At 44.7% G+C, this 23547-nt stretch overlaps 1 protein-coding gene across 5 annotated transcripts in view; it reads left to right on the top strand.

Annotated features, from left to right (window-relative positions):
* The window catches only part of R3HCC1 (R3H domain and coiled-coil containing 1), a 42206-nt gene that overhangs the window by 17556 nt on the left and 1103 nt on the right, over positions 1-23547 (top strand). For 3 of the 5 annotated variants that reach the window (XR_005530436.1, XR_005530437.1, XM_039243764.1), the window contains exons 1-7: positions 5832-6073; positions 17493-17620; positions 18014-18151; positions 18798-19389; positions 20521-20693; positions 22088-22158; positions 23219-23314. Coding sequence is in view for 3 of the 5 variants with exons in the window: in XM_039243764.1 (XP_039099695.1) it covers positions 6050-6073; positions 17493-17620; positions 18014-18151; positions 18798-19389; positions 20521-20693; positions 22088-22158; positions 23219-23314 (1222 nt within the window). In the remaining 2 variants the exon portion in view is untranslated. Of the gene's footprint in view, positions 1-5714; positions 5782-5831; positions 6074-17492; positions 17621-18013; positions 18152-18797; positions 19390-20520; positions 20694-22087; positions 22159-23218; positions 23315-23547 lie in introns of those variants that run through there. The other 2 variants (XM_039243765.1, XM_039243766.1) reach the window with 2 other exon arrangements.

Genomic DNA, 23547 nt, shown 5'->3' with positions numbered 1-23547 from the left:
CTCAAAAGAAAGTAAATTTGTTCTGCTATAGATCAAAGGCCTTGGGTCAGCAAGTTAGGAGTGTGTTAACTTCAACGAAGTCAATCCCTAAGACTGGTCGAAGAGGTATTATAAGAACATCACTACAGATCATATAGTTACACCACAGAGGTTAGGAATATGTTTATTTTGAGAGAGAGAGAGAGAGAGAGAGCAGGAGAGGGTAAGGGACAGAGAAAGAGGGAGAGAGAATTCCAAGCAGGCTCTGCACTGACAGTGGGAGGTTGAACCCACAAACTGTGAGATCATGACCTGAGCCAAAGTTAAACACTTAACCGACCAAGCCACCCAGGCGCCCCTGGAATAATTTACACTTTTAAAAACACAGCTTACCGACTGACAGCAAGAAATAGAAAAGCTGAATAGTTTGATATCTATTGAAGAGGTTGAATCTGGTGTTAAAAACCTCACAAAGAAAACCCCAGGCCAGAATCTTCACTGGCAAATTTTTCCGACCATTTAAAGAAGAAATAACAGTTTTGCACAAACTCTTCGTGAGGAATAGAAAAATAGGGAGTACGTGCCAGCTCATGAGGTTAGCACGATCTAGTTACAAAAGTCTGATGAGTACATTACAAATTAAGACTTGGAAGGCAAACCAGAAGCAACAGGCAAGCCTTTATTACTTAGTATAAGTAAGAGGCTACACAAAAAAGGGATGCTGGCTCCCTAAAGGTCTATTTTCCCTCCATGAAACAGCACTGAATAAAGGTTAGCTGAATCAATGAAGTGGAGAAGGGAATTGTCTCACTGTCCAGGGAGCCCAGAACAAATTGCTCCTGCTCTTTTATGGAGCTGGAAACCAAGGGGAGTGTAGCGAGAAGGGCCAGATGCAGAGGCAATCTGAGTAGTCTCAGCTGACCCCCAGCCTCCTCAGTGGAGGATCCTAGGTTAGGGATGTAGATACTGCAGGGATATGTAAAAGCAAGGTCAGTGGAGCGGGCTGGGGAGCTGAGTCCTTGACTAAACCCCTCCACACCGCAGAGCACAAGCCGTGCATCAAGTCTGTTGGGAAGGCAGCTTCCCCACTCCCACTACCCCATGAGGGCTACCCAGAAAAGCCTTTTTAGTTGTCCGTAGTCAGGCCTGGTCACATATACGATTTGGCCTGGAGCTGGACTCCTCATAGGGTGCAACATATATGTGGGCATCAACCCATCTGTGTGAAGGGTTGAATGGGGCTAAAAATCAGTTCAAGCTTTGCTGCCAAGCTGTGGGCCCTGGCATGGGTTTATGTCCACCTGGCGGGAGGAGCACCTTCTCATCACACAAAGGTACCATCCGGGCTATTGACAGCCCTGCCCAGGTTAACAAATTAAAGAATGTTTCACAAAGTCTTCAATAGATGCAGAAAAGGCATGTGATAAAATTCAACAGTCATTTATGATTTAATACAAGGAATAAACTAGGCCGAGAAGGAAATTTTCTTAACCTGGTAAAATGTCTGTTTCCAAATTTCTCTTCCAAGGACACTGGCATACTGGTTAGGGCCCACCCTACTGATTTTAATGTCATCATCTTTTTAAAAGCCCTATCTCCCAATGCAGTCACATGTTGAGGTTTTAAGGATTAGGACTTCAATCTGGAATTTGGAGAGATAGGAGGTGGGTGTCACAAGAGGCCAGTTTCCAGATGTATGCAGGAGACAGACACACAGGTTCTCAAAGGCTTGGGGTAAGGTAGAAAGGAAAGGGAGGGATAAAGGATGACTGGCTCGGAACAATGGGGTAGATACTGCTCCATTTACTGAGATGGTGAAACCAGGAGAGGAATAAACTTGAGCTGGAGCCAGGGGGGAGTCCTGAGGCATGCTGACCTTTACAGATTGACTAGAAGAAATGGAGCCCAGAAGAAAAAAGAGTCACCACTAGTGGGAAGGAAGAAATCGGAAACCTGTAGTATCTTGGAAACTGAAAGAGAAGAGCCAGCAAGTTCTGTTGATTCTACCATTTCATGTCTCTCAGACTCCTCCAGATTTCTCCTCTCAACGTGACCTGCATTCTGATTCCAATCCAGTGAGGACCAGCAGAGGGGGCCCTCTGTCCAGGTGCAGGCTTAGGGGGATGCATTGTCTTTTTATTTTAAAATGTTTTATTTATTTTTGAGACAGAGAGAGACAGAGCTTGAGGCGGGGAGGGGAAGAGAGAAGAGGGAGACACAGAATCCGAAGCAGGATCCAGGCTCTGAGCTGTCAACACAGAGCCCACCGCAGGGCTCGAACCCACAAACCGTGAGAGCATGAGCTGAGCTGAAGTCGGACGCTTAACTGACTGAGCCACCCAGGTGCCCCAGGGGGATGTATTTTTCTACAGATAATATCAAAATAATAAAATCCAGTCTGCTTTTTATTATCACCATGTGCTGGCAATTCTAAACCATGTGGGCAATAAAATGCTTTTCTGAAAAAATAATTTATTGGTCTATGTTCAAAATAATGGCTGTGGTTATGTAAGCTTCAAATGGAACATCTTTATGACTACCTCTTAGCAAACCTTGTACTTGGAAGCTAATTCAGGGAATTCACAATGATAGAGTGGGCTGTCAAATTCGTTTTGAAAGGAAGTTCTTAATAGTTTGGATTTAAAGCTCATTTTAGATGCAATTCATGTCTTCAACCAGTATAATACATACTCCTGTGTTTAAAAAATTTTTTTGAGGTTTATTTATTTTTGAGAGAGAGAGGGACAGAAAGCAAATGAGGGAGGGGCAGAGAGAGGGAAACAGAACCGGAAGCAGGCTCCTGGCTCTGAGCCGTCAGCACAGAGGATGATGCCGGACTCAAACTCATCAACTGTGAGATCATGACCTGAGCTAAAGTTGGACACCCAACTGACTGAGCCACCCAGGTGCCCCATACTCCTGTGTTTAAACAGTAGATTCAGAATCATAGAGGATAGTAGAGCAATTATAAATACAAAAGGTGGAGTGCTTGGGTGGCTCCGTCCAACTCTTAATTTCAGCTCAGGTCATGACCTTGTAGTTCTTGGGATCAAGCCACATGTCAAGCTCTTCATTGACAGCATAGCACCTGCTTGGGATTCTCTCTTTCCCTCTCTTTCTGCCCCTCTCCCTCCAAAATAAATAAATAAACTTTGAAAAATACAAAAGAAACAGCATGAGTTACAGTAATTATGTTATTTTAATTATGAGTTTTACTTGTGTTTAAGATTTAAAACAATGAAAGAATACAAAGTGTTTGGCATATTTTTGTGTGGTAAGTTAACAAATTTTAGTTCATGCATGAAATATTTTACTGAATTTGAATATCTTTAAATTAAAATTTATTTTTTAATGTTAATTGTTGCTAAAGAATGAATCAAGACAGTAGTGATTATTACAGATTACTGTGTGATAACAAAAATAGTTTGGTTGTTTAGAGGAAGAAGATGTTTAAAAATAATACACTCCCCAGAGTGGATTATCCACCACCCAATATGCTGGTTATGAAACCAAAATACTTAATATTTCATCTTTGAATATACATGTATAAGAACAAAGCTTACTACCTCCTGGGGTGTTTTCTATCCTTGCAGTTTGAGAACTGGGTGAGGCAAAAAATAATTTTTTTCTGGCCAGTGTGGAGGGATGATGAGGAAAATATCACATGAAATGTGGCAGTCTTCGTATTAAATCAGCTGATGGCTCCATCTGTATTTTCACAGAAATGGCTCATGTGTGGAATTCTATTTTACTGAGTTTCTTTGAGTATTTTTTTTCTCTTTTCAAAGCTGTAAAAAGTAGTGATTTTCCAATTATTCTTCCTTGAGCCTATAAGGGCTTTTAGGGAGTGAATGCAGAGTAGGGTTCTGGGCCTCCCAGGCCCCAATGGGACACATTTACACATTAGAGTCTAGATCTTATGGGCTAATTTGTGCTCACTCAAAATTCATACGTTGAAGGCCTAACCATCAGTACCTCAGAATGTGACTGTATTTGGAGATAAGACCTTTAAAGAAGTGATTACATGAGGCTGTTGGGGGCCCTAATCCAATATGGCTGATGTCCTTATAAAATAAGGAAATCTGGCCATACAGAGAAACACCAGGGGGTGCACATGTACAGAAGGACAACCATGTGAAGAAGCAGGGATCTCAGAGGAAACCCACCCTGCCAGCACCTTGATCTTGGACTTTCAGCCCCTGGAACTGTGGGGGGAAAAAAAGTTCTTTGTCAAAGCCACCCAGTCTGAAGTATTTTGTGATGGCAGGCTGACCAAACTAAGACATCAGGTGGCATTTGTTTGGACTGAGGGTTCCACAGCTGGTGAGTGTTGGGAAATCACCAGAATAAGGGACAGAGCACAAACTTTGAGACCATTCCTCGGGATTTGAGTCCCAGCTTTGTTGTTTAATAGCAGATCATTGGTGGGCCATTTACTGAATACTGGGGTCCCAATTTCATGTCTGTAAAGTGGGCGTGGAAACCACTACTTAGCATTTCAATGGAGATGACATGGTAATGTCATGGAAAGTGCCAGGCCAACAGTAGGAGCCCAGTAAATGAGGATGCTGAGCCCAAACATCTCCCACTGCCTTCGCTCCTGTTAATTAGATCCTGCTGAAGGTAACTACACTGGGGACGGCTGGCAGTCTGTGGATTTTGCAATTAAGGGAGGGTCATTTTAAAAATGTCTGGTGATGGGGCGCCTGGGTGGCTTAGTCGGTTAAGCGTCCGACTTTCGCTTAGGTCATGATCTCGCGGTTCGTGGGTTCGAGCCCTGCGTCGGGCTCTGTGCTGGCTGCCAGCTCGGAGCCTGGAGCCTGTTTCTGTCTGTGACTCCCTCTCTCTCTGACCCTCCCCTGCTTATGCTGTCTCTCTCTCTCTCCTAGAAATAAATAAAACATAAAAAAAAAAAAATGTCTGGTGAGTGAAGTTTTAAAACTTTTGCTAAATTTGCGTGTAGTGTTACTTTGAATGATTTGGGAAGATTAAAAAAATAAGTGTGTCTTCTCTGCTTATAAAAATAGCATATGTTTCTACATATATTATGGAAATACACATATTCTATAGAAATATTTTAAGAAAATTTGCGTGAAAGGTGCAGGAGTCTAAAGAACAAAACAGCTCATAATAAAACCAGTCAGGGACACCCACTGCCCACATTTGTGTATGTTTTCTTCCAATATTTTTTTCTGTTGTCTTTTTTAAATTCCAGAACATCAGTTTTGTGCCCTGTGTTTTTGCTGAACTTTTGAACACAGGCACTTCCTATGCTGTTATCAAGTCTTTTTTTTTTTCTTAATGTTTACTTATTTATTTTGAGAGAGAAAGCATGAGCAGGGTAGGGGCAGAAGAAGAAGAAGAGAAAAGAATCCCAAGCAGGCTCCGCACTGTCAGCACAGAGCCCTACACAGGGCTCGAACTCATGAACCATGATATCATGACCTGAGCTGAAACCAAAAGTCGGATGCTCAACCGACTGAGCCCCCCAGGTGCCCCATTACAAAGTTATTTTTTAAAAGTGTATGCACAAAGCAGGGGTGGGGGGAGAGAGAGAGGGAGAGAGAGAATCCCAAGCAGGCTCAGAGCCCAACATGGTTCTCAAACCCATAAACTTCAAGATCATGACCTGAGCTGAAATTAGGAATCAGATGTTTAACTGACTGAGCCATTCAGGTGCCCATCCCCCTGCCTTTACAGACTCTTACTATTTATCTCTCCCTCCTGTCTTCTAGGTCCTGCTGCACAATAGGACCTGATATGAGGTGGCACTTGAACTAGGGAAAACGGATGTGGGTTTGGGTGAGTGTGTAAACACATGCAGTCACATCCTGTTAAGGAGTCCCTGGCAGGAGCCTAGAGACTGAAATGAGGACAGGCCTGGGCCCCACAGCCCACCAGTGAGACCCTTCCCCCACCCCCTCCTTCCCCATCTGGGTTCCTGTTACTCTGGCCCTTTAAGAAGGGGGCTAGAACTCTGGCAAGCTGAGGTGGTGGTCCCCTGGGAACCCAGGGACAACAAACAGCTTCAGAGAGATTGGGGCTGTGTTGGGGACCCTCCACAACAGGGATGGCACACACGGAGGCCAATCAGGTAGAGCAGGGACTCTGTGGATTTCTCCTTCCTTTCTTCTTCTGGCTGCTTCTCCCCAGCCTCCCCACTCCTGCCTTTCTCTGCCCTTCTACTAGCATTCCCACTGCCTCTGCTCCAGATGGTCTTCATTTCTGGGGACAGTTCTTGCTTATTAAGAGTTTCTTCGTTGATCTTGGATTTTTCAGTAAATAAATAAATATTCTGCAAACAATGATAATTGGCCCTCATCAAATTTCCCACCTTTTCCGGTTTTCTTTCTTTCTTTCCTCGAATTGCTTTTGCTAGTCCCTCTAGAATAAATGGTCAAAAAAGACAGTGGTGAATATCACTGGCTTGCTCTGAAATGAATGTGGTGTCTTGAGTGTTTCCCCCTTAAGTTCCATGTGGTATTTTGACTATTTCAATGAGATCCTTGAATGAATTTGCATAGAGTTGTCCTTGGTGTGAGTTTGGTAAAGAATATAGAATGATATTTTGCTCTTTGAATCAATTTCAATGTTCATAATATAATTGAATCTATCCCATTTGTGGTTTCGCTACAAAAGCTTTATTTAGGGTTATTTCCATCACTTCTTTTTTTCCTCTACTTTTAAAGCTTCTTTTCCTCCTTGTATTATATTTTGCTATACAATCAGTTTTCTTTATTAACTAATGTCCCCAGCCTCTGCCAGTTACTTGGAAAAAATAGTACTTACTGACTTTGTCAATTATACACCCTTCCTCCTTCTTCCACAGTTTAGAATGCATTTTGGGGCTCCTGTCTTAATCTGTTGTGATAAAAAAATTGCTTTTTTTTTTTTTTTACATTCTATAGCCTTCCTTTCAAGAATTATAATATTTGTATACCATTTTCTTGCTGTGATTATTTCATTTAATTAAATGTTTAACCAAGTTAAATGTTCATCATGAAGCCTTTTCTCTCATGACATCCCAGTCTGTGAGTCACTTGTTTTTATTCATCTCTTGTTTGTCTGCATTATGTCTTTTGATAGCTTCCCAGGAAGGGAAACGCATAACTTAGAACCATCTAGTGAGTTGTAAAACTAACTACCAAGTACACCAAGGACACTCATGAGATTCTTATCAGTGAACAAAGACAAAAAAAAAAAAAAGAAATGAAAAGACAACAAAAAGAGAATTTATATAAGAAAAAAGGGAAGAGGGGAAGGGGGGAAAAGGGTGCTAGACTAGAAAGAATTTTGTTTTTCTAATTAAGGTGATTAGCTGGTGGCTGTCCAAAAGACCAGTCAGGCAGTCTATTCTGGAATAAATTGACTAGGTCATTAAAGAATGTAATTTTAGTTATTTGCGGATTTTCCAAAAGTCTTGAGACTTAAGCTCTGCAGGACACATGACAGACTATCTATAAACAGTTTCTGCCTATGTCGCCACCTTACACTCCATTTCCCTTGGCAGAATTTCTGGGAGAGATAGACCTACAAAGTCATTGCCAAGTTTGAAAACATCTTCCAGGTACCATCACAGTTTATAGAATTTTGTGGTCTTAACATTTTCCCTTTAAGCTTCCACAGATATTGTTCCATTTTCTTCTGGCAAATGAGTTGCTAGAGAAATCTGCAGCCACTTGATTTTTTTGCTTTTTTATCCCTAAATCATATTTGTCTTTTACTTATGGCCAGAGAAGATGATTTTACCAGGATCTGTATTAGCCATTTGTCTGTCTGTCTGTCTGTCTATCTATCTATCTATCTATCTATCTATCTATCTATCTATCTATCGATCTATCGATCTATCTATCTATCTATCACCTATTTATTTCTGGAACACAGTAAACCACTTTAATCTATAGTTTTATGTTTCCCTTTGTTTTAACAAAATACTGTTGCAAATTAATTTTTTTTGTTCCAATAATTTTGTTTTCTTCCTCAGGTGTACTAATAATCCATATGTTGGATCTACAATGTAAGCCGCTGTCTTCATATTTTCCCTAAGTGCTTTAATCATTTCTGTTTTTTCTTTGAATTTCATGTAGTTTTATGTAGTTTTTCATGAGAGTGGCTTTTGAATCACAAAACATTTGTTATAGTTATTTAGCTTTTAAGTTATATTAGTTTATAAAAGTAACACATGTAAATTTCTAGTTTTTATTGTTTTACATTTCAATTTATAAATATTGTAATTTTACTTATATATGTACTATATGTTACAGAAAATGAGAGCCACTTTGGTAAGCTTGAAATGACTGAACAAATTTATTTCCCTTAAACATTTGGTCCTGGTTTTACTCATATTTATGAAGTTATTATATATTTAATCAGCATATATAAATTTGATATACATGGTTTTTCTTTTTTATTAATTGCAAACATTTTTATTGAGCAAGTGGTAGAGTTACATGCAGTTATAAGACATAATGCAAAGTAATCCCATGTACTTTTACCCAGTTTCCCTCAGTGATAACATCTTGCAAGCTATACCACAATATCACAACCAGGAAGTAGACATTCATACAATCCACCAATCTTATTCGGATTTTCCCAGTTTTGCTTATACTCATTTACATTTGTGTGCCTGTCTATTTCATTCTACATAACATTACATGTATAGGTTCCTGAATCCACCACCACAGTCAAGATCTAGAACACAAGGATTCTTCCTGTAGCTTTTTTGGTTATACCCACATTTTCTTCTCTCCATCAGTCTCCTCCTATCATACCTCCTGTTTCTAACCCCTTCAACAACTAATCTATTCTCCATTTTAAAAATTTCATCTTTCCAAAACAGTTAATTAAATAAATGGAGTACACTAAGTAACTTTTTAGGATTGTTTTTTTTTTTCACTAAATTGTTAAATGTATGTGTGTAAAGTTGTTTATTATATTTCCTTATACTTTTGATGTCTGTAGGGTCTGTAGTGATATTTCCTGTTTTATTCCTGATGTTGGTAAATTGCATGTTTTCTCTGTATTTCATGTCATCTTATTGATCTTTTCAAAAAACCAGCTTTTGGGTTATTGATTTCTCTATTTTTTTCCTGGTTTCAATTTTATTAATTTCTACTCTTGTTTTATATTTCCTTCTCTTCTACTTTATCTTTTTTTAAGATTTTATTTTTTTAGTTTTTACTTTTCATTTTTTTACATGTTTATTTATTTTTGAGAGAGAGAGAGAGTATAAGTGCAGAAGGAGCAGAGAGGGAGACAGAGGATCCAAAGCAAGAGCGAGCTCAACGTGGGGCTCAAACTCACAAACTGCAAGATCATGACCTGAGCCGAAATTGGAGGCTCCACTGAGAGCCACACAGGTGCCCCTAAGATTTTATTTTTAAGTAATCTCTACTCCCAGCATGGGCTTGAACTTACAACAACAAGATCAAGAGTAACATGCTCTACCAATTGAGCCAGGCAGGTGCCCCACTTTTCTACTTTCTTTGGGTTTATTTTGCTCTTCTTTATCTTTTAACTTGAGAGTGTTCCTTTTCTCTTAATGTATGCATGTAGTACTATACATTTCCTTCTTAGCACTGCTTACCTGTGTTCTACAAATTTTGGTATGTTCTATTCATTTTAATTTCATTCAGTGTATTTTTCAATTTCCCCTAGAATTTCCTGTTTGACCCGTGAATTATTTAGAAGTGTGTTGTTTAGTTTCCAAATAGTTCGGATTTTCCTGCTATCTTTTTGTTATTTATTTCTAGTTTGATTTCATTGTGGTCAGAAAACATATGATTTAAATTATTTTAAATTTGTTGAGGTTTGTTTTATGGTCTGGTATATGGTCTACTTTGGACAATTTTCCATGGGTACTTAAAATAGAAGTATATTCTACTGTTGGGTAGAGTGTTCTATACATGTTGATTAGATCCTGTTTTATTTATTTTATTTTATTTATTTTTTTAAATAGGCTTTATGCCTAATATGGGGCTTGTACTCACAACCCTGAGATCAAGAGTCACAGATCTACCAACTGAGCCAAACAGGTGCCCCACGTGTCAATTACATCCTGTTGATTAATGGTATTGTTGAGTTATTCTACATCTTTGCTGTTTTTTTGTCTAGTTATTCTATCAGCTGTTGAAAGAGAGATGTTAAAATGTCTAATTGTGAGCTTTGTCATTTTTCCTTTCAGTTCTATGAGTTTTTGCTTTACATATTTTGCAGTTTTTTTGTTTTGGACTTATACATACAAGGTTGCTATGTCTTCTTGGTAAATTGACCCTTTTATCATTATATAACATTCTCTGTCTCAAATAATTTTCTTTCCTCTGAAGTCTACCTTATTTGAAATTAATATAGCCATCACTGCTCTCCTTTGATTAATGTTTGGATGATAGGTCTTTTTCCATCCTTTTACTTTTAACCTGCCTATATTTTTATATTTGAAGTAAGCTTCTTGCAGATGGCATATAGTTGAATCATGGTTTTAAATTGACTTTGACAATCTGTCTTTTAATTGGTGTATTTAGAACATTTACATTTAGTATAATTAGTGATATTTTAGGGTCTAAGTCTGCTATTTTGTTATTCATTTTCTGTCTGTTTTCTTTGTTTTTCACTTCTGTTTTCATTTTCTTGTATTTCTATAGGTTACTTGAACATTTTTTAGAATTCCATTTTGATTTCCCTGTAGTATTTTTTTAACCTATAGTATTTTTAAATGTCTCTCTTTATGCAGTTTTTTTAATGGTTGCTTTGGGTATCACATAACTTACCATGGTCTTCTGCTGTTTTCAGTTTACCAATTTGTCACCTTACCTCCTTTTATGTGCTTTTAACCTCCTCCATTTATAATTGTTTTAAATAGTTCCTTTACATCCATTTAAAGCCAGTAGGTGGCCATAGTTTTTGTTTTAATCATTAAGCACAATTTAGAAGATTTAAGAAGAGAAAGCAAGACTATTGTGTTACTTATATTTTTGCTTACTGTGTTCTTTTCTCCTTCCTAATGTTCTAAGATTCTTTCCTTTATTGTTTCCTTTCTGTTTAGAGAACTTCTTCTAGCTATTCTTTTAGGCTAGGTCTCCTGGCAACAAGTTACCTTACTCTTCCTTTACCTGAGGTTGTCTTGGTTTCTTCTTTACATTTGCAGTATCTTTTTGATAAATTGACCCTTTGCAAATTTCCCAGTGGGTTTCTTCCCAAATTTCAGAAGTTTTGAGCCATTGTTTTGAACACTTTTCCCACCTCACCCTTGTTTCTCCTCTCTTTCTAGAACTCTGATAAAATGAACATAAAATTGTTTTGTTAAAGTCTCACAGATCACTTAGTCTTTGTTCATTTTTGTTTTCAGTCTGTTTACTCTCTGTTGTTCAGACTGGGTCTCTCTATTGTTTTATCTTCTAGTTCATAGGTTCTTTCCTTTTCCTCTTCCATTCTGCTACTGAGCATTTTATTTTGGTTTTTGTGTTTTTCAATTCTAAAATTTCCTTTTGGTTCTTCTTTACGTGTTCTGTGCCTTAGTTGAGACTATATTTTTCCATTTATTTCAAGTGTGTTCACAATTACTTGTTGAAGCATTTCTGTCATGGCTACTTTAAAACCTTTGTCAGATAATGTAACATTTCTGGCATCTCAGTGTTTGTATCAATTGACTGCCTTTTTTCATTGAGTCTGAGATCTACCTAATATTTGGTAACATAACTATTTCTGATTGCATTCTGGACATCTTGGTGTTATGGTATGTTGTAAGATTCTGGATCTTAATTATATCTGTTTTAGCTGTCATTTTCTGACACCACTCCAGCAGGGGCATGGGGAGCATTGCCCTCTTACTGCCACATGGGGGTTAAAATACAGGTTCCCCACTCACCCTCCTTCACACCTGAGGTGGGGCCTTCTCATTACTGCTGGGTGGGGGTGGGAGTTCTGGGTTCCCAGGAGACCTCCAGGGATACTTTCCTGGCTGGAAGAGGTAGAAGTGATGAAATTTTGGGGTGATGAAGGGTTAACAGGGTCTAGAGCCAATGGCTAAGAAAGAATTCTTGAAGATATCTTTGGTCCAAAAAGGTGATTTTATTAAAGCATGGGGACAGGACCCATGGTCAGGAAGAAGAGCTGCTGCACTAGGATTGTGAAGAGTGACTGGTTATATACTATGGAGTTGAGAGAGAGAGGTCAAGTTAAAAGGGAGGCCTCTAGAGGGTCTTTGACATGCTAAAGAGGACTCTTAAAATACCTGAGGCCTTGCTATGATCAAGCTAAAGTTGTTTTCCCTCTAGTAAGGCATTAACATTAAGACAGTAGGGAGTTCCTGGAGAAACTTTTTATTCTGCCTGCCTCAAGTGTCTGTCAATGGGCTGCAGGTTATAAGGAAATTTAATTTTACCTGCCATTTCCTTCTTGCCTTTGTTCCCCATGTCACTATGAAAGGGTGATGTTGGAGCTTCAGGGAACCGAGTCTATAGGTTTCTGGAGATTAGGCTATTGAAAGGATTGCCTTTTTCTTGCAGTTTACTAAGATATTTGTAAACTGATGGAGACCCATGTCCTGTATGTCTATGATCTCTATCAGTTGGCCATTTGTTTTCTTTCCTTTCCTTTGTTTTTGGGCAGCCAGGAGTGCCTGAGGACTATCACACACATCCCACCTGTGGGGGTTTGTGCTAGCTTGTATTTTGCCTCAGCCTGCCTCAAGCTCCCTCATCAGAAGTGCCTGGCTGCTCCTCACATGGCTTCCACTGACACAGTGGGGGTGGGGTGGCCCCTTGATTTCTGGGTGGTGATGAAAGTCCTCCTGTTCACTAGGCCTATGATAACACTCCAGTGGAAGAGTGAGGAGGAGGGTGCCTTTTTACTGCCGGGTAGGGGTGGGAATTAGGTTCTCTATGGTCTCTGCTGATGCCGCAGGAAGTGGCCAGGGTTCATTACCACCTGGAAGGCATGAAAGTCCCAATTCCCTACTGGGCCTTCTCTGACGTTATCTTGGTGGGATGGTTGTGGCACTTTATCACAAGATGGTGAAAGTGACGATCTAGGTTACTATTTGGCTTTTGCTGGTTTGAGTGAGGAGAACGTTTGGATGAGGTAGGACAGTTGTTGTCTCAAAGTATTCTTTCTTGTTAGCTTGCACTTTTGGGTAAGAGAGAACAACAGGCTTTTGTTAGTCTTTTGTTTTGCATTGTTCTGTTTGTGTCTTTTGACATTTCTGGGTTGCTGGCTTCTTTAAGCTCCTGGTCTGGGAATTGGAGGCATAAAAAAGCACACTCCAGGAAATTTACCTCTTTGTTTTTCCTTGAATCCTAAGGTCCCTAGATAGTCTGCCTTCTTCTCTTCACCTTTTAGTCTCTTTACACTTACACTTGTTTTATATATAATGTTCCAAGTTTTTCATTGTACTTAGTGGAAGGAATAGGGAAAATTATGTTTACTGTATATTCTGTAATTCCTAACTTAAAAAAATGTTTATTTATTTTGAGAGAGAGAGCCTCAGGGGGAGGGGCAGAGAGAGGAGAGAGAGAGAATCCCAAGCAGGCTCCAGGCTGTCAGGGCAGAGCCCCACAAGGGGATGTAACTCATGAACCATGAACTCATGACCTGAGCCAAAATCAAGAGTCGGATGCTTAACCAACCAAGTCACCTAGATGCCCCTCCATAAGTCCTAACTTTTTAAAGCATATCAAATGGATGTACTTGTGGGCTATAAAGCAAAACGTTTCTCTGTGCTGTACATAAACAACTCTTGTTAATCTTAAAATATTGTAAATCCAGCTCTCTTTAATATTATAATACTGTTTACCAACTTAGTCAAATACTCTTACCGATGTGATGCGGGCCAGGAGGGAACTGTCAAGAAAGAATTCTTGAGACATTTTCAGTGTAAAAAGGTGTTTTTATTAAAGCGTGGGGTCAGGATCTGTGGGCAGGAAGAGCTGTAATGGGGTTGTGAGGAGCTATTGATGATAAATTTTTAAGTTGGTGGTTGTAGAGATAAAGACAAAGGAAGTTTCCAAAAGGATTATGGTATGCCAAAGAAGACCTAGGGATCCTGAAAGCCCAGCTATTGTCCAGCTAAAGTTGATTTTGGCCTCTAGCAAAGCATTAACATTAACCCAGTTGTAAGTTCTTTGAGGAATGACAATTCTGCCAGTCTCAAGTATTTGTTAATGGACTGCAAGTTTTAGGGAAGTTTAATTTTATCTATATTTCTTTTGCCTTTCTTCTCCTTATGGTTACATCTACCCATTTAAAACTGTAAGTCTGAGATCCATTTCACTTTTTAAATTGGAAAGATTTAATGAGTTAGATTCTCTAATACGCCAGATTGTGCAAACATCACAAGGACTTTCGAAAACAAGGATAAACTTGATATTCTTTTTTAAAGTTTATTTATTTTGAAACAGAGAGAGAGACTGAGCAGGGGAGGGGCAGAGAGAGGGGGAGAATCTCAAGCAGGCTCCATTCTGCCAGCGCAGAGCCCGATACAGGGCTCATACCCACAAACCATGAGATCACGGCCCCTGCAGAAACCAAGAGTCGATGCTTAACCGACTGAGCTACCCAAGAACCCCATAAACTTGATATTCTTAAATTTAACCTTAAGCACAAAGAGAACAAACACTATGGCAGCAGGGTCCTGCAGGTCCGTCTCTTCAGATGGGACTGTTTATAACCCCATTGCCCCTGCACAAATGATTCTTTCACAATCTTTCATAATCTTTCAGTCATACCTCTTGTTTGGGTAAAATTCTATAGCACATACTAGCATGCGTCTCCAATGGGTTAGATTCATCTAATTTATTTACCTTCTGATTTTTGCATCTGGCAACTGGCCGTCGACAATTTTAATGACATTCCAGAGATGGAGAACCTAAATCCTGTGGTGTTTAGGAGCATGTGTGTGGCAGTCAGGCTAGATCTAGGTTTGAGAGAGTTCCAACTGTGCAGTTAGTAGTTGGGTGTCCTTGGCTAAACCTCAGCTTATTCTTCTATAATAGGGTAACAATCTCCATTTGAAAGGGCTGCTGTAAGGATTTAACAAGTGCAGTTTATATGCACTCATTAAACAGTAAATAGTAATCTTCTGTTCCACAAGCATTTACTCAGCGTCACTGCTTAGTTGGCTCTAGTTTTTGTAGCTCCTGTGATGAACATGATTGCCTTTTTTACATCTTTCCGTGGCTCTTACAGTTCTTTCATCTCAGCCTGTTGGTTTATCCATTGTGACTGGGAAATCAGGCTTTCTTTGATTTCCTTGGGAACGTGAAGCAGTTATTAACTGCAATTTTATTCTCTTTTCTCAAGATGATCTTCAAATATACTCTTCCCCTCCATGCTCTGCTCTGCTCTTTGTCCTACTATGTTCTTTTCCTTTTTTTTTTTTTCCCTGTAGAAATTCTGTATATCTTTCGTGCTGCTTTTTGTTCTGGTTACTCACCTCTGAGTAATTAGAGAACCATTTTATCCTCACCTGATATTGTCCCAAAAACAGTGTCAGTTGATACATCTTGATTCCCTTCCACATTTATCTGGGCATCCATTGCTTCTTAACCTCCACCCGTGGTGGAGGCCGGCATGCTGACACCTTTTTTTCTGTTCAGCCTCTGAGCTCCCTTAAGAGGGTCTAGTACAACGTTTCAGCGGCAGTCTTCCTCTACAAGCTTTGTTTTTACTGTCTCAATGTGTTGAACATCTGTACTGTAGGCTCTCTAAAGAGGTGGGGGCATGGCTTGTTGCCTGGGTTTTTGATTTGTCCCTCTGTTTTGGGGAGAGACAGCCACTCTGTTGAGAAAGTTGGGCCTTTGTTTTCTGAGTCGCCAGGCATATTTCTCCCAGTTCAGATCTGGTCTGTGGCTGTGATTAAGTGGGCTTGCCTTCCAGCCTTTCCCGGGCCTGTCAAGGAACCCTGGTCGGAGAAACAGTGCCATCGTGTGGCCACTCTGCATTCTCTGCAGGCCTGCTCCCACTTCTTTTAAACCTGTGTGGGGAGTGGGTGGGGCCTGTGGGGTCAGAAACCAAATGGATGTCTCTTGTTCTTCCTGCCACCCTCCTATCCTCTGCTTCCTCCGAGGCTGGACGCCCCTTCAAGCTGAGGGCAGGGGACCTGCCTGGCCTTCTGAGACTCCTCACAACCATGTCCAGAAAGGGGACTCAAGACTTGGCTCCCTTGAGTTCTCCCTGCACTGGGTTTTGTCTTTATCCTAGGTCGTTTTTATTTTTCAAACTACCAAAAAGACAGTTTTTGTAAATGTGATATAGTAGCGCCATCTTTTAAAGAAATATCCTGAGAAAAGTGAGAAAGCAAAATGAATCTTAATTTTTCTCCATTTTTCTGTTCCCAAGCCTTTTCTCCAAGCCCATCTTATTTTTTTAAAAACGGCTTTTTTTTTTTTTTAAACAACCATCCCACCTTTTGAGGTACACTGTCCCCATGACCTTGCCCATATCCTACCACAGGGTACATTCAGACTGTCCCTCCTCTATATTAAAAACTGGATCTTATGTGTTGTTAGCTCAGGGCTCTGCTATGCTCTGAGCTTCTGGATTCAAGATGATCAGGGGCTTACACTTCAGCACCTTTCAAGAAACAGGAGGATTTTGACTCTGATCTCCTAGATTATAGTAGCCCATCCCAGGAGCAGTCTGCTACTTCTGGATGTAGCAGGGGAGTTTAATATGATGGCCTGCAAATCACCATGCTAGTTGCTGCCTCGCCCAGTTACCCACAAGGCTAGTACACCTTGTCAGTCACCGCTTGGTGTCAGCCGGACCACTTTGCACATTCCATCAATGAGGGCAAAAGAAAGGGCAGTGATGGGCAAGAGGTGGTGAAATATTAGGTGCCCAGAAACTTCTTTCCTCCCCTACGGAGGGGAGCAAGGAGCCGGACAAACTGGTACCTCACGATCTAGCACATAGGAACCCCTCAAAAGTGGTTGCTGAACTTAATTAATCCTAGGAGACAGGGTACTCTCACGGGCAAAAAAAATCTACACGCCCCTCTGCCATTTCTGTGATGCGTCCCCCGGGCCGCGTGGTGGCGCTGTGACTCCGCGGAGGCCCGGTGGTGCTTGGGTTCTCCGGGACGCGCGCGGGCTTCCGGGGCCCTCAGAGCTGCGGCGACCGGAGGGGCGGTGAGTGCGGCTTGTGGGCCTAGGGGCGGGTGGCCACCCCGGGCTGGCCGCGCGCCTTTGGGGCCTCTCGCTCGCGGCCTGGGGAGGGCCGGCGGCGCCCGCCGAGCAGGCCCGAGGGGCGCCGCGCGGGTTCTGCGGGCGTGAGTGCGGCGGGCCCGCCCCAGGGAGGGAGCGCGGCGTGGGGCTTCTGTGCAGCGGTGCGCGTCCCAGCAGGGCCAGGAGACTCCTCCCTGGGCACGTGCTTCCCCGCCTCGGAGCCTGGCTCCTCCTCACATGGAGGAGAGACCTTGGCCGCGGTGGCCTCCAAGACCTGTTCGGCACCGACGCTGCGGCGTTGTGGGTGGGCCCAGGGGTTGTGATCTGATCCCGGCGCGTCCGTCTGCCCCACAGGCCCTCCCACCTGTCACCCTGGCCCTTCTTTGTTGGGACGGCGTCTTCCTCTCCTCCGCCGAGAATGACTTTGTGCACCGCATCCAGGAGGAGCTGGACCGCTTCGTGCTGCAGAAGCAGCTGTCAAAGTAAGCTGGAGCGGGGTGGAGGGCCCGCGCTGCCTGTGCAGGGAGGGTGGGTTCGCCCAGAGCCACCCGTGTCGCCTTCCCAAGTAGCTGGTTCCTACCTGCCTCTGATCTCCGCCTGTGGGCTTAATAACCTCCTCACTAGTCTCTCCCAGCCACATTTTTCCTGTGTAATTCTGAGCATCGCCCAGAGATTGAAGGATCCCAGCACAGGAATGGAAAGCTCCTGTGATAACGTCTATGCCCAAATCCTCTGCAGGTGGCCAGGGACACAGAGGGGCAGAGGGAGCCTAGTGCCTGGCCTCCCGTAAACTGGGCAGGGACCTGGGGTGGGGGTCAGGCCTTCGATGGAGCTCCTGGAGCCCCCGCTCAGCACTCATTCCCATCCCTTCCCAGGGTACTTCTTTTCCCCCCGCTCTCCAGTCGCCTCCGGTACCTGATCCACAGGACAGCAGAGAATTTTGATCTTCTGAGCAGCTTCTCTGTTGGGGAGGGCTGGAGGAGAAGGACAGTCATCTGTCACTTGGATATCAGGTGTGTATCATAGTGCTGTGGAGGGCCCTCGGTAGTTCCTTGCGGGGAGGGGAGGAGGTGGACAGGAACCAGAGCCAGCAGGGCCCCAGGCTGCTGCCTCTGTCCCCACCTCAGCTGCTAAAGTCTGTGCTGCCCTTTGCTACAGCAGTGGAGTAAGTGTGTGTTGTTTGTGGAATTCATTCAGCAAACTCAGCTGTCCGCTTGGGCCGAAAGAGGGAAGAATAGAGCAGTTAAAGCAGTGAGCGTGTTTGCCTCGAGAGGCCACGGAATGTGGGAGGCACACTTGATCCTCACACATCCATTACCGTGTGTGTTTTGCAGGATCTTACCATAGTGACTACCATGTTTAAAGTTACATATTTTTCTAACAACAAAGTTCCTAAATGCGAGCACTTATTTCATTTAGCGTATAGCTGAAGATTTAGCTATCTCTAATTGCGTGTAACGCTAGAGCTGGTCACTTTGGGCTTCTTCTAAGTTGGCATTTGGCCTCCACTACATTGCCTTGCTATGGCGTTTTCAGGGGTCATTTGGCTTGGGTTTTGGCCTAATGCTGACCTGAGAGCCCCATGCCTGAATGGCAGGTAGCTGCAGTAAACCATTTTCCCCGGGGCCTAACCACGGCTCTGATCATCTGCTGCTCCAGGTTACCCAGTTCAGATGGACTGTCCGGCCCCTGCCACCCTCCTGCCTCCCAGCCTAGCAAGGCCCGAGGACCTCGGCCCACCTCAAACCAAGGAGCACCTGCTGGTCCTCGAGGGGCACGGGCTGGCCGGTGGCATCGTGGACGCAAACCAGATCAGGCTTTGTACGTGCCCCGAGTACTGCGCAGGCAAGAAGAATGGGCGCCACCCTCTACCCAAGGGCTCCAGGGAGATGCCCCAGCTGCTGGGCCCCTGGAAGAGCCTGGAAATGTCAGTGCTGGGGACCTCGACTCTGATCAGGACCTCCCTGCATTGACGACTCAGGCACCTGAGGACCTAGAGGGCCCAGACCAACGCTGTGACGATGAACAGCTACTGGACTTAGTTGGCATTGAGTCCCCACAGCCCGAGAGCCACTCCGTGACGGGAGACGGGTTGGAGATGTCCACACGGCTTGGGTCCAGTCTGAGGCTGGACTCAGAAGAGGGGAATGGGAGTGAGGTGAAGAGCCTGGCAGAGGAGGAAGAGGAAGAGCTGGAAGAGTTGGGGCCTGGCAGCTGCCCCGGGGATGATTACAGTGAGCTGCTGCAGGAGGTGATGAGGCTCTTAAGCCCGGAAAAGGGAGGGCGGAAGCGAGGTGGGTGTGGTCAAGGGTGGATGGGGACCGAGGGTCCTGGTGAGGAGGGGCGGGGGGTTGTGCTGGCTGAGCAGGGCTGGGTGCTGAGTTACAGGGCCCCCTTAGGAGACGTAGGAGAGGAGCATTGGGCCTTGCTGGGAGGAGTCGGGACTGACAGGTGGAAGGGATGAGGCTCGGGATATAGGGTCGGGCGTGCAACCGCGTAGGAGCTGTTTGACAGGCTCCTCTACCAGCAAGTCATTTTATTTTTCTAAATCTGTTTTCTCATCTGAGAAACAAATAATACGTGTTTTGCAAGGTAACAGATAGGATACATGTGGAATTGCTTCGTAAAGGACTGCAGACCTTGGTCATAAGAATGATTCTTCTGCCTGAAGCTTTGTCTTACAAATCTCGTTTCCTTGGAACTGCCCCTGGGACCAGCTACGGTGTTCAGTTGGGAGGGGAGGCATCTTTTATGACTACATTATAGATGAAGGGTAGAGACCAGAAAGACCACATTGTTAAAGGGAGGAAAGATCCTGAACTTGCCCAGTTCTGTTTCTTACTGACTGTGTATCTTCAGGTAGAATTACTTAACTCTTTGATTTATAGCATTTCCATCTATAAATAGGGTATTTTTGAGAGAGAGAGACAGAATGTGAGCGGGGGAGGGAATGAGAGAGAGGGGGACAGAATCTGAAACAGGCTCTGGGCTCTGAGTTATCAGCACAGAGCCCGATGCAGGGCTCGAACCCACGAACTGTGAGATTATGACCTAAGCCAAAGTCAGACACTTAACCAACTGAGCCACGCGGGCGCCCCTAGAATACGGTTTTCAGGAGTCTATGAAACTTATTGCATGTAGATGCCAGTTACCCAATGGAGACTCCATAAAAGTTCCCTTCCCTAGAACTCCCACCTCTCCACCCTCTAGCCCATTCTGCCGCCTTTCCCACACTTGCTGGGTATGGCTTGTGGGAGGCCACTTTAGGTGCTCACCTCCCTGCCAGCCCAGGAACCTGGAGGACTGTGTGTGGTTTTGACAGCAGGTGTTTGGAGCCCTGTGTGTCGGAGCTCCCCTTGCTAAAGGGTGCAATCTCTCCCAGATAACAGACAACCTGACTGAGAAGGAGATTCAGGTAGAGAAGATCCACGTGGACACGTCCTCCTTCATGGAGGAGCTGCCTGGAGAGAAGGATTTTGCCCACGTGGTGGAGATCTATGATTTTGAGCCGACACTCAAGACTGAGGACCTGCTGGCAGCACTTTCCGAGTTCCAGTGAGTGCTCCGGAAGCTTCAGGGAGGCAGGGGAGGTGGGTGCTGGCCTCTGGAGAGGAGCTAGGACATTGCTTTGTTGTTGGGGACACTTGCCTGCCCTGCCCCAGTGTCTAGCTCTGGAAAGAAAGGCAGAAGGTGGATGTGGTTGTTCGGGGCTTCATGCTCCTTGTGGCTTGTGACTGTACAGAAGAGAAGAGCTGACTTTTCGGTGATGGACATATTCCGTGGCCCTAGATCTGGTCCTGCCAGTACGTGGCAGCAGACCTCCGTCCTTCCCTGCCCCTCCGTGGCCCCCCCCCCCCCACGCCTGCTGGGAGCCAGGCCCTGGGATGCATGACACCGGCAGCCCACTGCCTCCACGTCCCAGCCTTACTCCATCAGTGGACCGTGGGCCATTTCTGTGCAGGAACTGTTTCTGGGTTGAGCTGGGCCTGAATGTGCTCAGGCAGAGTCAGGGAGGAGATGGGAACCAAGAGGATATATTGCAAGAAAAGACTTCGGTTTTCCCAAATTTCCTGGGTCTAACTCCAGTCCTTTTCTCTCGCTCTCGCTCTCTTTCTTCTAGTCTCCCTTCTTTTTTCCTGCTTAGATCTTTTTTTTTTTCTTTTTTTTAAAGATTTTATTTTCAAGTAATCTCTTCACCTAACACAGGGCTTGAACTCACAACCCTGATATCCAGAATCTCATGCTCCACGGACTAAGACAGCCAGGTGCCTTTCCGTTTGGCCTCCTTTTCTGACTGCTTCTGAAACTGCCCTTCCTTGCCTTCCTGAGCCTGCTCCTGCGCCTGTGCCTGAGGAAGGCTGAAGGGGCAGCTTGGTGGGGCAAAAGGGGCTTATATGCTCGTTCCCTAAAGGTGTGGCCAAACAGGGGCCACCCGTGACCTTCTCAGCCAGTGTGCGCAGTGTGCACAGGAAAACTGAGGGCTTGAACTGCTTTTGGCCTCTCATCAGCCGCACACTCAGTGTGGCTTTCCTGAGCAGTAGGATGGAAGGTGATTAGGGCCAGTAACACTGACAAGCTTATTTTAGGTCTTGTCCTCTGTCCCTAGGACATAAAGCCTTTTGTGTCCAGCCTTGGACCCCATGCCCTTGGCCTTGCTGCAGTGGCGCCTGTGTGGAGCCACCTTTACCCTTGGCACTCTGCTCTCTGAGTCCTGGCTTTCTGCATTCTAGGAATCTGGGACCTAGCTGATTAACACGGGTGGTATTTGTCTTTCTCAAGCCAACCTTCAGAGATAATTTGCTGCAAAGGGCTGTCTCCTTCCCAGGGGAGATTGGAACTTGTGTTGGGCTCGTAACGTCGGATGATTGGAGGCGGGAGGGGACTCCTTTCTCAGAAGGGGTTTTGCCCCTTGCTTTTGTACTCACTCTGTCTCCTCTTCCCCGGCACAGAGAGAAGGGGCTCAAGATTCAGTGGGTAGATGACACGCACGCGCTCGGTGTCTTTCCCTGCCTGGCCTCAGGTAATGTGGCTTCACGGTGGGCTTGGCTCTTGCTCTGACTGCCAGCGACTTGGGAAGGCTCACCTGTGTCAGGGTGCAGGCTAAGCCGAGCGAGTGGACTGCCAGGGCCACCCCCGGCCTGCCTAATCCGGAAGTTCAGAGGTGGCAGAGCAGGGTCCAGGCCAGGCAGCCCACACCCTCCCCTGTTCACAGTGGTCCCTCAGGCCAGGGGCTTCAGGTTCTGGTGACATTTACTGAGTACACGTCTCGGGCGCTGCCCGTGGGGCTTCCATGTATAGATCCTGTGAAAGTGCTCTTGTCATAGATGAAAAGCATTTATATACAGATAAGTTTATGTGGTTCAAACAGATGCATTTTTACTTGTTTTTCTTTGCAGCCTCAAGACATAGGTCAGATTACTTCTATTTTACAGATGGGGAGACTGAGGTTCCCAGAAAGTCAGTGGTCTGGGATGCGGATCTGGGGATATCAGCCAGCCTCCTGGTTGTAACTCCGGCCTCCCGCTCCCTCTCGGCCACTTTCCCAAGCTGTGTGCGAGGAGTATGTCTTGTCCTGGCCTCAGTTTTCTCCTGCATAAAAAGGTGGCTTGGACCCGAAGCCCCTACCAGCTCTGACACACTGAGTCTGACAAGCTCAAGTACTCGTGGCCCCGCAAAACTCAGGGCAATAAGGGCATGCACCCAGAAGGGTCGTGAGTGGGGGAAGGGTAGAGTTTATTTGAAGCTCCTGGGCTGTAGGGGGTGGGAGCTGCCTCCCCTGGTGTCAAGAGTTGTAGCCTCACTGGTTGGTGTGGCTCCTGACCCACCCAGAGTAGAGTGTGGATGCTGGCCCTGCACAGGTGCCCTGTGTAGGCAGGCCTGTGGGGTGCTGGGGGTGTGAGGTGGGCATATGGTGGTTGTCTCTTGCGCAGTCAGAGTGGTGTCAGGGCAGCCCTGTCCCCAAGCTTTAAATGGGCGCACAAAGCAGCTCCATCAGTTAGGGTGATACATGCATTCCTTGACTCTGAGGGGACCTCACCAGGAGGAAGAGCGATTGCTTCACATCTGTTTTCTTTCCATAGCCGCTGAAGCCCTGACCAAGGATTTCTCTGTGCTCAAGATCCGGCCCCTCACGCAGGGAACCAAGCAGTCAAAGCTGAAAGCCTTGCAAAGGCCAAGTAAGGAGGCCAGTTGTGGCGATCGCAAGGCTGTATGAGTGTGGGTTGGGCAAGGTGGGGCCTTGCTTCTGGTTCATTCCCTGGCCTTCAGCTCTCTGCCCTAGGACCCCTGGGCTACAGTGGCCAAAGGGGTGCTCCTTTCCTATTCCGGGGGTTAGGGGTGCCAAGGGAAGAAGGGCCCCTGTAGGGAGAGCTGACTGCCAGGTGCTCTGTGCTGGGCTTGCCCTCCTGTG

This window comes from Hyaena hyaena, unplaced genomic scaffold (assembly GCF_003009895.1).
Source record: "Hyaena hyaena isolate Hyena2069 unplaced genomic scaffold, ASM300989v1 scaffold_230, whole genome shotgun sequence".
NCBI lineage: Eukaryota > Metazoa > Chordata > Mammalia > Carnivora > Hyaenidae > Hyaena > Hyaena hyaena.
Note: the sequence above shows the minus strand (reverse complement) of the source record. Positions and strands in the feature narration are given on the sequence as shown.